At 31.3% G+C, this 10,707-nt stretch overlaps 2 protein-coding genes and 1 non-coding gene across 5 annotated transcripts; 2 read left to right on the forward strand and 1 right to left on the reverse strand.

The window, feature by feature from the left end:
* The first annotated feature begins 1,264 nt into the window (after nucleotides 1-1,264).
* On the forward strand, nucleotides 1,265-1,337 carry TRNAK-UUU (transfer RNA lysine (anticodon UUU)). The gene has a single exon. It is a non-coding gene; the product is annotated as a tRNA-Lys (tRNA).
* On the forward strand, nucleotides 1,324-6,515 carry LOC107888813 (60S ribosomal protein L6-1). Of its 3 annotated transcripts, none has more exons than XM_016813044.2 (5): nucleotides 1,324-1,861; nucleotides 1,962-2,068; nucleotides 2,756-2,937; nucleotides 3,027-3,184; nucleotides 3,267-3,384. In XM_016813044.2, exons 1-4 carry the CDS (start codon nucleotides 1,605-1,607, stop codon nucleotides 3,180-3,182), a joined length of 702 nt encoding a protein of 233 aa, XP_016668533.1. In that variant the 5' UTR covers nucleotides 1,324-1,604; the 3' UTR covers nucleotides 3,183-3,184; nucleotides 3,267-3,384. The 3 variants fall into 3 exon arrangements, with proteins under 3 accessions (XP_016668533.1, XP_016668532.1, XP_040967683.1); XM_041111749.1 differs by lacking the exon at nucleotides 3,267-3,384 and adding an exon at nucleotides 6,059-6,515 and having other exon boundaries at nucleotides 1,534-1,861; XM_016813043.2 differs by having other exon boundaries at nucleotides 3,027-3,384.
* A 194-nt stretch (nucleotides 6,516-6,709) lies between these two features.
* Nucleotides 6,710-9,971, reverse strand: LOC107888814 (ras-related protein RABA4d). The gene is made up of 2 exons (XM_016813045.2): nucleotides 9,387-9,971; nucleotides 6,710-7,404 (listed from the first exon to the last, which is right to left on the reverse strand). Exons 1-2 carry the CDS (start codon nucleotides 9,614-9,616, stop codon nucleotides 6,957-6,959), a joined length of 678 nt encoding a protein of 225 aa, XP_016668534.1. The 5' UTR covers nucleotides 9,617-9,971; the 3' UTR covers nucleotides 6,710-6,956.
* Nucleotides 9,972-10,707: the final 736 nt, after the last annotated feature.

The following is a 10,707-nucleotide window of genomic DNA, read 5'->3' on the forward strand; positions in this document are numbered from 1 at the left end:
TGTTGGAGTTGTTCAAAAATATTTGTGAATTATCTAAGTCATTTGAGAATATTATTTTTTAAGTTTGAAACACTTGAAAATAAATTATACACATTTGATTGAATTTTGAAATTTTTTTTGGAAAATCGAAGCTAACATATAAGAATTTATCATATGTTTCAAATTAAATGTAAAGATCCATTACTATTTGAATGACGTTGAGAATTTTATCTGAGATAAACTTTCAAATTACACAATAAATTCAATTTGCAATGCAATACTAAAATTTTGGTTTGTTTTAATTATATATATGAAATTTTAATTCATTTTCACTTACTAGTGACATTAAGCAAAAAGATTAATTCATTTTCATCTTTGGCTAAATATTATTTTTGTACTTTAAATAATGAGAGGAGTCTGGTTCAAGGAAAGTAAAATTAGTTTTGTAATAGGATTATAATACAAAATTTATAGAGCAGAATGTCAAATATGTTACATTACCTTATTTGGATAATTTAGTTGAAGTATAGGATTCAAGTGTTTGTTTGACAAATTGTAAGATTATCTAAAAATACATATTACTAAATAGACCTTGTTATAGAATTTGTTTTTTTTTTTAACAAATTTAGTTTTTAATATTTTTTAGTCTCAATTCTCATAAAATTACGAATCATTGTAATTCTTATTTTGTATTACAATTTATATATTAATGAGTAACCATATGATGTTAAAGTAAATATATAATTATTAATTATAATAATTCATAAAAAAAATGATTGTATCATCAATCATATTAAAATAATTAATATACTAATAAATAAATCATCACAATAAATATAATATAACGTCTACTATTCCATTGTTAAGAAAAAAAAAGGAATTTTTATTTTTTAATTAGACTTGTTTTTTTCGAAAAAAAAGATTAAAGTGATTAAAACAATAAAAAATAAAGGATAAATTGATCTAAAATTTAAAATTACACTTATAAACTAAAATTATTTAAAAAAAAAAAGAGTTTTAATGAGATTGAACCTTATATAAGGATATCTTTATACTAATTGAGCATTACGAGGTGATTGGAATGGTTAGGAATGAAGCTAGTAGCATACGAGTATACAATAGTTGATAAAAATCAAAGTTAAACATGTAATTACACGAAATCAAAACATATGTATTTTTGAATAAGAAAATGTACAAACTTGAAAATTATTCTAACTATTATCGGGTAAAGTTAATTAATCCATTTTAAAAATCAAATATTAATTATCGGAAAGTAACCGGCCCCGCCGTTTTTGCTCAGTCGGGAGATATCATGGCTTTTAACCATGTGGTCGTGGGTTCGATTCCCACAGACGGCGTCTATTTTTTTGTTATTCCACTGCTCATTTTCGGCTGGTTATTTGGGCTTTCATTACTTTTGTTCTCGAAAACGGGAAAAGAATGTCTTTACGTCCAACAAAATTGGGCCATTATTTTGGATTGGATCATGCAATCAAGCCCAAACCCGAAAGTCAGTTGGAAACTGAATTCACCATAAAAAACCCTAATCACTTGGAGTCAATGAATGCATCGTTTAGACGCCTCACTGAACATCAGCATCAGAGCGTAAGGGTTTAGAGAAGAATATGGCGGCCAAAAGGAAGACCCCCGTCAAGTCCCGAAACCCAGATCTCATTCGTGGCGTCGGCAAGTATTCCAGGTCTAAGATGTACCACAAGCGTGGCCTTTGGGCCATCAAGGCCAAAAACGGCGGCTTTTTTCCCCGCCATGACCCCAAACCTAAGGTCCCCGCCTCCGCCGAGAAACCCCCCAAGTTTTACCCTGCTGATCATGTCAAGAAGCCCCTTCTCAACAAGCGCAAGCCTAAACCCACCAAGCTCAGGTTCTTCTCTCTAATCATTATTTATTTGTTTTGTAGATATTTTAGAAGTTGCTACTTTCTTAATGTTGGATCATTTTTTTGGGGGGTTTAATTTGTTTAGAGCAAGCATTACGCCTGGGACGGTGCTGATTTTGTTGGCTGGTAGATTTATGGGGAAGAGAGTTGTTTTCTTAAAGCAACTTCCTTCTGGGCTTCTTTTGGTTACTGGTAACCATTTTTATCCTCTAACTTTTGTTTCATTTGCTGAATGTTTATTTGGAATTTGTTTTATGGAATGATATTATAGATACTAGACCCATATCTGAAAATTTTATTTTAACAAATTTCATAAAATGATATAACAACCCAAGTATGCCAAAGTTGAATTATTAAAAATTATCCTGTTTTGGCTTCAAATTTCTTTATCTGCAAATATGTTTCTAGAATCTGTATGAAAAAGACAAATTGTCCTCAAAATAATCTCTATTCTTCTTAAAATAAGAGAGTTGAGACCCGGTTGAAGAGTACCACAGACTCGGTAAAAATGTACACCCTTGTGTTTGAGAAAGTTTCAAATCATGCTTAACTCTACTATTTTTTTTTTAATAATGTCAATATCTGTAGTATGGACTCTGAATGCTTGAACTGATGTTTTTTCTATTGCTGTATTTTGGCTTTGGTTCTACTTCTACTTATATGTTAGATTCTATCATAATATATCCTGTTTAACATTCAATGGTCTGGTGTTTAAGTGCTGCGATCGTGAAATCATAACCTGAGATTTACTTGTATGCTAACTGTTTTGGTATCTATGATTGCCTCTCCTGGCTTAAGGAGGAGGCTCGGTTATCATTACTTGTTGGTTGTTTGAATTTCATGCTTTGCTCATATGTGGGGAACTTGTTTTCATTGTAGGACCGTTCAAGATTAATGGCGTTCCTTTAAGGCGTGTGAACCAATCCTATGTCATTGCGACTTCCAGTAAGGTTGACATCTCCGGAGTTAACGTAGAGAAGTTTGATGACAAGTACTTTGCCAAGGAAGTAGACAAGAAAACGAAGAAGAGCGAAGGGGAGTTTTTTGAAGCTGAAAAAGAGGTTAGTTATATTGCATTTACTATTATATAAGCTTGTCATAATTAAGCAAATCTGATTTGAGTTCCTTTAATTTTATCGAAATGGTATAGGATAAGACGGAACTGCCAGAAGACAAGAAGGAAGATCAGAAATCTGTCGATGCCTCTTTAATAAAGTCCATCGAGGGAGTCCCAGACTTGAAGGCCTACCTTGCCGCAAGATTTTCGCTAAAGTCTGGCATGAAACCGCATGAACTTGTCTTCTAGAAGTAAGTTGTTAGCTAAGTGCTTTTACATTGGTGTTGTTTCGGTTTTTGAGTATCATTGATCCTATTTTCGGATGCTATATAGGTAAACCTAAATCTGAGGCAAGAACCCCAAATTTCCATTTTTGTTTTCTTCTAATCTCCACTGGATTTTGTTTTTATTTTTTGTTATTGAAGTTAATTGTATGGAATTTTGCCCACTAGATACTAGAGTGTTGTAAGGGAAAACCATTATGATTTTGCCAGCTAAAAAGAAAAATAATAAAAAATAAATTTACAAAAGAGTAAAGTTAGATGGGTAATTTAATATTTATATATAAAAAAAAAACCTTAAAGCCCACTCTCCTATATTTTATATCTAGTTATAATTTCCCAGCTTTGACTGGAAATTTCTTTTTATAATTAATTTCGTAAAATTTCATAAATAATAGTCAACCAAAAGTAATTAGTATGAATAATGAAATATGAGTAAATTTTATTCAAACATATTTTTTTATCATTTTTAAAGCATATATATATGATTTTTTTTGTTATCTTAAGTAAATATAACCTTGCTATCTTCAGTAAATATATGATCACTTATATCATTTAAATTAAATTAAATGACATTATTGTGTTGGGCATAGACTGTTTTCGATTACTATGTTTAAATTTAGAAGTATCTATTATTTAGTTCGATAAAATTTGATTTTTTACATAAGATCATTATTTTGTTGAAATAGTTGATATTCTTAATTATTTTATTTAAAATGTTGAAATTGAGATTTTCTTAAAGATATCCATTCCAATTCCATGCGAATATATATATATATATGGTGTTAGAAACATGTTTTTAAGAGATATAATCATTTTAATCAATATAGTTAAAGATAATAACAATTTGAACTAAGGCTTATGTTAAATTAAAATATAAAATTTAAATCCCAAACATGGTAGTGAGATCTAAACCAGAATTCTACAAATATCTTATAATGAATTTGAAAAAAAGGTCATGCTATTTATTAGTTCAAATTATCACCTTTAATATTTTTGATAGCTGACATGGTGTTTTTTTAGTAACACTTATTTAATTTCATCATGCCACTAAAATAAATGTTTTTGATGAAATAGTATTTCACTAAAAAATATTGACTGTAACAAAATTAATTAAAATAGCTAACATTTAATGTTAACTATTTAGATTTATTGATGTTTATATCAAACTAAAATGTAAAGATTAAATAATCACGAGAGTTAGTGAGATGACAAGAGTTTTGTTTGCTTAATTAGCGGTCGACGGTTTGATTTTTGTATTAGTATGAAGTAGTTTTAACTCGTGGTTACCATTTATCTCTTAATGTTCTTATAAAATGCGGATGATTAATTGAGCATACTATAATAAATATATTGAGAAATTAAAAAATATGTAAAATACTAAAATATGAAATGTGAGCATAATAGAATACCAAAATTCAAGTTTTTACCATTATACTTGCAATGGGAAAAAGTAAACATATAGATCTGAATCAGGTGAAACTAAATCTAAAACTTAAGTCATTAGTCTTTATATGATTTGGTTATTTTACTAATATTAACAATTTAAATTAGTCCAATCACGAATATAGCTAAACTCCTTGGTATATGTTACGTTTTTTTTTTTCCTCAAAATAGTGAATTAGATCTAATTATAGGTTGGGCTATTCGGCCCGGTCCGAAGATCTGCCTGAAATATGGGAAGGTCTCAAGTAAGAAATTTTTGGCCCGAACCTGGCCTGGCCGGAATTTACTAAAGGACAAAAAAATCTGCTCTTTTTTTTTAATGTTATTTTCTTGTTTTCTCCCTATTTTTCTACCATTTTACTATTTTATTGTATTGTTTAGATATTGTATAAAACTTATTTAATTGTTAATTTTGTTATTATTTTAAAGATATTTGTTAATTTTTTTATTATTTTAGAGGCATTTGTTTATTAAGTTGCATTTATTTTAGTGTTATTTAAATCTACATATTTTTTTAAAAATTTATTTTCAATTTGTTGAGAAATATTTATTTTGATGTTTTTAGTATTTTTGATGTATTATATATATTTAAAAAAATAATATAAAAATTAATAGGGAAGGCTGGGTCGGGCCTAAGTTTTATCTTTTTTATCTAGATAGGGTTTGGGTAAAATTTTAAACCTATTTTCTGAGCCGAGCTAGGCTTGGCCTAGAAAATGGGTCTGAATTTTAATTGAGCCCAACCAAAATCCAACCCGGCCCATAAGCATCTCCAAATTCGTGAACGTATGTTGAAGTTTTTGTTGCATGACAAATTAATAAAAAAATATATTTTAATACGAGAAATTTCAATTTTTGGATTTATTAAGAAATGTTCAATTATTAATACCAATTTTCTAAAAGGGTAAATTATAAAATGGTAAAAGTTAATAGCTGTTTGAATATTAGCGGAATTGTTCATGTGTGCTTTTTATTGATTTGCATCATCTTAACCTGGGTTTATGGCTTTCCCTCGGTCCTCCCTGCCTTCCCACTGTTGGGATTCTCGAATGGAGACTCAGATATTCAAGAATCCGATAGCCCGGATTTCTTCTTCCACGTCTCGTCTCTTTTCTCCGTTGTGCCAAATTTTGTTTTTTTCCTTGTCTTGAGTGTTTCTCTTTGTATTGTTGATTTGTATGTTGTTGCTTTGTGTACTTGCTTGACTGCTGTTGTTTCGACTAGTCTTGAGTGTTTCTTTGTCGACTGTTGCTCTATTTTTTTTTCTTGATATTGAGTGTTTGGTCTTGTGGTTATTGTTATATTGTAATAAAATTAGCGCCTTTTAAAAAAGTACAAATAAAGAGAAAAAAAATTTTGCATTCTTGAATGGGTTCAATGATGGTGGTGGTGGTGCAGTGTGAAGAAGAAGACGACGACGATGGTGCTGAACTTGGATGTGTTTTGAAAATATTAAAAAGAGCTTGGAAAATGACAATGGTAGAGGTCTGTGAACGACGGTGGGGTTAGGTGTTGGGTCGGGGCTTGAGCGACCGAGCAAGGCTGGCGATGTTGTGGTCAACAAGGATGGTGCTGGGAGAAGAAAGAAAAAAATTAAAAATTTGAATTAATTAAAGGTTTTTATTTTTAGTTTATTTCTAACTAATAAAAATTAAAAGAAAATTGATAAAAAAATTCAATTAAATTATTTTTTAGTACACTTGGCACAATATTTTTTTCATTAATACAGATGACATGACAGAATACAATTGGATGATAAAAAATTAAGGACAATTAAATTTAGCTACCAAGTAAAGTTCAAATTTCTTTGTATATATTAGACCTTTTAAAAATGAAAATTTATTATTTATTTTGAAGGCTAAATTTATTAATGCATGAATTTTAGAAATCTAAATTTTTCATTAGACCGATAAAAACTCATCTCAGTAATTTCATTAAAATTCAAACAGCTCTTAATCTTTGGGGACAAAAATATTTGATTTTGTATAATTTAATGACTAAAATAAAAAAAAAATTCACCGAGACAAGAGCGGAGTAAAGAGGTGAATATAGAAATGAAGCCCCGGAGAATAAAATAATTAATATTAATTGACCAGCACCTCGATCTGTGGAACAAGGGTATTAATGAATGACCTTCTCCTATAAAATGTTGATATACTTTTTATAAGAATTACACAACAAACCAACCTAAATTAACAAATCATAAAAGCTTGGCAAAGATATATAAGAACACAGTTTGGGAAAAGAAAGAAAAAAAAATAGAGAAAGAAAGAAAACAAAGGTATTGTTATTAGAATTAGGATCCTCCACAGCAGCCACCTTGATTTTGGATTTGCGGCTCTTGATTGGGAACAATAATCCTGGTTCCCTTAAGAAGACCCGAATTACCATTGGCGTCTAACTCATCATTTGCAGAAAGGGTTTTCTTGCTGATTATTCGGTATATCTCTGTTAGAATTGTCAAAAATGCAGTTTCGACATTGGTCGATTCTAGAGCTGATGTCTCCATGAAGAACAGGTTCTCTCTTTGAGCAAACTCTTGTGCATCTTCAGTTGGGACTGCTCTCAGGCTCCCCAAGTCGCATTTGTTGCCGATGAGCATTACAACAATGTTCTTATCGGCATGCCCCCTCAATTCCTCTAGCCACCTTGCCATATTGTCAAACGATTGACGCTTGGTCATGTCATAAACTAACATTGCTCCTACGGCTCCTCGGTAGTATGCGCTCGTCACAGCCCTATACCTGATAGGAGAACAAATAAACTGATCAGTTTCAGCATACCATACAGCATGAAAGGAACAAGATACAGTAGATTGACGCGAATATACACAGCTCCAGGAGATCTTAGTCTATCAGGCATTGTCATGTTACTTTCAAGGCCTAATCTATGAGTTAAAAGATAAAAAGATTGAAAATACCAAAGCCATTAAGCAAATGCCAAAGAAGGTCCAATTTTGTATTGTTTCATATTGAGTAAGCCAGCATTAAGACTACCATTTCAAAGACAAAGATTAGCAGCATCCGATTGTTGCTGTAGCAGGATATGTGATTAGTATTTTAAAGCAAAGCAATTGTCATCATCAGTCATTTCTTGCTTTCAGCTAAAGGTTGCACTAATGAGATGGGTTAAATACTTGGATTGGATGATATGTCCAAGACCAATCATGACCATTTAACATGTATGCTGCATAAGTTAATTAATGAGGGTTTATGTTACAGCTTCATTCCCGTTGCAGCAGAAGTTATGGATTTTTGAGGTAAGAGCTCACGACCCTTCCATTTTTATAGTCATGAATCTATTACTCAAAAATAATTGATCTGCTTGAACTGCTCTAAAAATCTCAAGAGAGGAACTAATTATGTTTTTCAGTGTAGCATTAATCTGCTCGAGTAAAGATAGATAGATAAGAACTCACTATCCTTCGTCTTTATATAGTCATGAACCTATTAGACAGATTCATTGATCTGCAAGAACAGCTCTAGAAATTCTCAAAAGATGAACCATGTATTTTTGTCAATGTAGCATTAATCTGCTTATGTAAAGATGATTTGATTAGATTCAGAAAATTTGCTGAACACTAAAACTCTCTAACAACACTGAGCGCAGTTTTTCTATTACCTGAGTTCCATATGAACAAATGTTTGTTTGTGATTGTTATTCTTCTTTCAGTTTCCAAGACCCCTATGGTATCAAAAACTTACAAATTTCACTATCTCCCATCAATTGCCTATTACTTTCAGCACAAGTCCAGCCCAAGAATAAAGCATAAAGTTCCGAAGAAATTATCCATTAAGTCAGAAAATACTCGAGCCTAACATTGCCATGCTCTTGAGAAAACTATAATACAACTGTGTCACAAATGAAAAGACAAAAAGCCTATTAACAGCATAACCTACATGAAAATGCTTTACTAAAATGCTTGACGGCATTGTGACGTATAAGAGTTGGAAACGATAATATAAAGTGTTTATAAAAAGTCTTCGATATTGTGCTTCACTTTTTTTCTTTTTGCTTTCTAATTTTAATAGGAAGGGGAAGTGTAAGGAAAAGGAAGCTTATACCAACATCAGAATCAGAAAAACTCTCCTCATTTGAAAAATTTTAGAATCTGTAACCGGAAAAAGATGAGTGTGTATCTTCTACAACAATGATACCAAAAGGCTGAAGTCTTAATTGGAGGACTAAGAATTATCCATTGAATATCATCTAAAACAGGTCCTAGAAGTACTGGCCTGGCCAAGCAGCTCAACAGCTATGGCTATGGCATTGGCTTCCACTCTGAACAGCCTTTTACTGACAAATATAATTGAATTGAAAAGAAGCATCATAAAGATCTGCTCAGAACAACCCAATCAGAAAATCTCAAGCCACCATATCCCTTGGGTTTAAGTAGTCTATGAGCAACCAATGCATCAACACCTCCAGAAATTAACCATATGCCAAGTAAATATGACGTTTTCATATCATCATTAAAAGAATATAAAAAAAGGTATTACTTTCTTATCAGATTCCTGTTTCTTTCATGTCATTTGGACCTCAATTCCATTGTATATCATTTGCCTATTACAAGTATTACACTGTTCCTTGGATAGGTAATATGGATATAGAATTGTTACCTGACATTTTCTACTCTAAATTCTTCCATTTCGTCGAACCTAGCAACCATGCCATTATGAAAATAAACTAATTGTAAATTTCAGGCAATAACAAGTAAAAATCTAACCTTTCTTGGCCAGCAGTATCCCAAATTTGCGCTTTAACAGTTTTATTATCAATAACAAGGGTTTTAGTCTGGAATTCAACACCAATTGTGGCTTTCGAATCCAAACTAAATTGGTTCCGGGAGAAACGAGCCAGCAGCTGAGATTTCCCAACCGCTGAATCTCCAATCAAAACCACTTTGAATACATAATCAATATTTTGATTGAAATCCCCGCCGCGGATGTTTGACATTATAACCACCCAATCAAAAAATTCCCACCTTCAAATCGATCCACGGCTCAAAATCCAGAAATTAGTTCGATCATAAAAAAACACACACAATAGTCAAATCATATAAAAAATAGGTGGTTACGTTTAATCATGTGCATCTGGTGGGTTATACAAGAGAAAAGATGCTACGGTTGGCATAATTATAGATCAGAGAGAGACATTTGAAGGATGGCGAATGGAAAGAGGTCAATATGGGAATTGGAAATTAGGGTTAGGGTTAGGGTTAGAGGAAGAAGAAGAAGAAGATCAGAGAATTTTGGGATTTTTTGGAAGGCAGTTTTGTTAAGACGTGAAAACACCAACGGTCTGTGCGGGACCCCATTAACGGTTTTTGTCTTATTGCTGCTTTGGAAGACAAAAGCTTTGGTGTATTGCATGGACACCGAATTTTGGTGTATCTTCTCTAATTTTATTTTATTTCATTTTTAATTCATAGCAACAAATACTAGAATTTTTCTTTATTTAAATGTTTGTTTTTTATTTATTTCTCCAAATAGGGATATTTTGCCATTAATTTTTGAAATATATATCTCTAATATTAAATAATTTAGTGGCGGATTCACTAAGAAGTCCACAGGGGTTATGGCTCACAAAGTCTAAAATTTTTGTAATTTCACCCTTTGTATATATACTATGACCTATCCAAAAATATAAGTAGACCTCTCAAATATTTTTATAGTATTAAAAATAATATTAAAAAAATTATTCTTGATTGTTGCATGTAAATATGTTGTGCAAGTGTATATGTTGATTCAAGTAATATAATGATGAGTGAGTATCGTCTCCACAGAGATCGGAAATTGATTAGAATTGGCAAGTATTATTGTAAATTTAGCTAATGAAATGTGCAAAAGAAACAGAGTATAAATTGATGAAGGGAGTTAATGAATGAACTAATAATATCAATTATAACAGAAAAATGACAAAATAATCTAAATGTCGTGGCAATTCACAAAGAATAAGTAGAGAGTATTTCTGTTGTTGAATGATAAAGGTTGGAATTACTCAAGGAATATTTTCATAACATAATAATGTCATGGCATAATTTTGAC

The sequence above is a fragment of the Gossypium hirsutum genome, chromosome A01 (genome assembly GCF_007990345.1).
Source record: "Gossypium hirsutum isolate 1008001.06 chromosome A01, Gossypium_hirsutum_v2.1, whole genome shotgun sequence".
In the NCBI taxonomy this organism is placed as follows: domain Eukaryota; kingdom Viridiplantae; phylum Streptophyta; class Magnoliopsida; order Malvales; family Malvaceae; genus Gossypium; species Gossypium hirsutum.